Genomic DNA, 2550 nt, shown 5'->3' with positions numbered 1-2550 from the left:
ATATCCCAGGATGGTGATGGGATATCCATGGCTACAATCCCATCCGGGTGTTTTGTTTCCCGGATGGGGCTGGATGGGGATGGCCCCCATCCCTGAGAATGGGATGAGTGGCATCCCTCTAAATCGGTGGGACGCCGCTCATCCCGCACTCTCATCCTTTCCTCTCTCCTTCTCCCATCCATCTCCATCCCTCTCTTTTGAGCCAGCCAAGAGATAAACTCACCGGAAGGACTAGTCAAATCTATTCACCATTGAGAGCCTCGACAAATATACCAGTAGATCCAATCTCATTTCTTCTTTTTTTCTCTCAAATTGATTATACAAGATGTTCTAGATCTCAGTGGGTTTTCTCAGACCGATTTATTGAAGATGTTCTAGATCTCTGGGGTGCGTTTTGATCTTAAGCTTGAGAAAAATTCCAGGCTGTTAGAGGCAATCGCATTCTATTTTACAATTTGTTTTGATTTTGCTTTTTATGTTTTTAATTTTTTTCTCATTGAGTTGGTCTTTGTTTTTCTACTTGAATTTTAATTTATGTTTTAGTTTCAATTTGAGTAATAGCTATTTCATTGATTACTTGGATAGAGAAATTAGATCCAAAATCTCCAACTAGAAAACAGAATGAATAAACACACATTAAAGAAGCAACGAATAGCCTAACAACTCCTAATAAATTCCTAACAAACTCCAAGATTTCATATCATTCAATTTTTTTATCCAATTAATTGTATAAAAATTTCATCTTCTTAAAATAATGTCTGAATCTATCCTAAATCGCCTGACCATGCCAATTTTAGCTTTTGTCTAAGGTCGTTTCTCCAATGATCTCATCTTCTTAGCACAACAAGACATCAAGCACAAATCAATAAATTTATCTAAAGAAGCAACGACTAGTGTACATTGATCAATCCTAAGAATACCACTGATAGATATGTATGGATGGTGCTGGACAGGATTTTAGGGACTGCACTAATAGATATGTATGCCAAGTGTGGTTGCATTGAGAATGCATTGAAAGTGTTTGATGAGATGACGGAGAGAGATGTTTTTGCCTACACACCCATGATTTCAGGGTTATCAAATCATGGTCACAGTGAGAAGGTGATTGAATTGTTTGATAGCATGGAAAATGAAGGTGTTAGGCCGAATGAGGTGACTTTCATTTGTGTTCTCAGTGCTAGTAGTCAGATGGGTCCGGTGGATCGAGGAAGACAAATTTTTGACAGCATGAGTAGAGTTTATGGTATTCAGCCGAGAGTTGAGCATTATAGAGCCTTTGTAGACCTTTTGAACCGAGCGGGATTACTGGAGGAAGCAAGGAGGATTGTCCTCGAGATGCCTATGGAGCCTGACCCATATGTTTTGGGAGCCTTGTTAAATGCTTGCAGGGTGCATAGAGAGGTGGAATTGGGCAAAGAAACTGTAGAAAGTCTAGTGAAACTGGGAATTAATCATAGTGGTGTTCTTAGGATTGTTAAATGCTTGTTGGTGTTGTTTCCATTGGATGAATATTAAACTGATTTAATTTATTATGTGCTGGATTTAAACCTTACCTTTCATCAAATTCCTTGATATTTATTGTGTCTATCTAGTTTTTCAAAGTCAAATCTTCAATATCTTGTTCACATCTTATTATATTTTCTTGATAATATTAGCTTTGTGTTCAAGGCAACTCAACATAAATTTTGTTGCTTACTTTGCCTTTTTTTTTAATAACTTTAATTAGCTTTATGTTATATTATGAAATTCAAGGCTCTTTTTACACCATAATTTTCTTGTATATATATATGTTATTTATTTAGCAAGTAGCATGCAAAAATCAATGGCAATTATGCTGAGAATGGTTCAGCACAGCAAGCAACCATTAATTCGTAGTAAATGCCATTATTATTTGTTGCAATGATAAAATTCTCAAGACCTATACAGTAACTACATGCTATGCAATATAATCATATTGATTTTATTATTAAACACAATCATTATGTTGCTTTCTCTCCTAATTCCATGTCTTAATTGTTGGTAGTTCCATCCAATTCAAGTATTGATTAACTTTTGTATCAAGTAGGTGATTTTTCATGGAAAGAAAAAAAAAAGAAAAACCTCGCAGAAATTACGAGAGGTCACAGCAATTGCAACCACAATTTTGGGAATTATAGTGACACATATATGTAAGCATAGAGTATGTCGTCCACCCAATTCCCGTTGAGGCTTGGATAGGGAGAATTATCTTGACCGCTTGTAAAATGGTGATTACACAACATGTATTAACATGGTTAGAATGAATAAATTCATTTTCTTTAGCTTGTGCTCATTACTACGATCTCATGGACTCCTCAAAGATTCAATGAATGTCAACGTAGAAGAACAATTGCTGATGTTCTTGCATATTGTTGGCCACAACCAACAAAATAGAGTCATTGGACATAATTTTCTTAGGTCTGGTGAAACTATTAGCATATATTTTAATATTGTCCTACATGCCATTGGAGAATTACAAAAAGAGTTTATCATACCTCCATCAAGTACTTTATCAACCTACATTGCACAACG

General features: G+C 35.7%; 1 protein-coding gene across 1 annotated transcript; it reads left to right on the top strand.

Annotated features, from left to right (window-relative positions):
* The first annotated feature begins 939 nt into the window (after positions 1-939).
* On the top strand, positions 940-1515 carry LOC120259928 (pentatricopeptide repeat-containing protein At5g66520-like). The gene has a single exon (XM_039267386.1). The coding sequence runs from the start codon at positions 940-942 to the stop codon at positions 1513-1515; it is 576 nt and encodes a 191-aa protein (XP_039123320.1).
* Positions 1516-2550: the final 1035 nt, after the last annotated feature.

The sequence above is a fragment of the Dioscorea cayenensis genome, chromosome 5 (assembly GCF_009730915.1).
Source record: "Dioscorea cayenensis subsp. rotundata cultivar TDr96_F1 chromosome 5, TDr96_F1_v2_PseudoChromosome.rev07_lg8_w22 25.fasta, whole genome shotgun sequence".
Taxonomy (NCBI): Eukaryota; Viridiplantae; Streptophyta; class Magnoliopsida; order Dioscoreales; family Dioscoreaceae; genus Dioscorea; species Dioscorea cayenensis.
The sequence above is the reverse complement of the archived record's forward strand: the minus strand, read 5'-3'. Positions and strand labels throughout refer to the sequence as shown.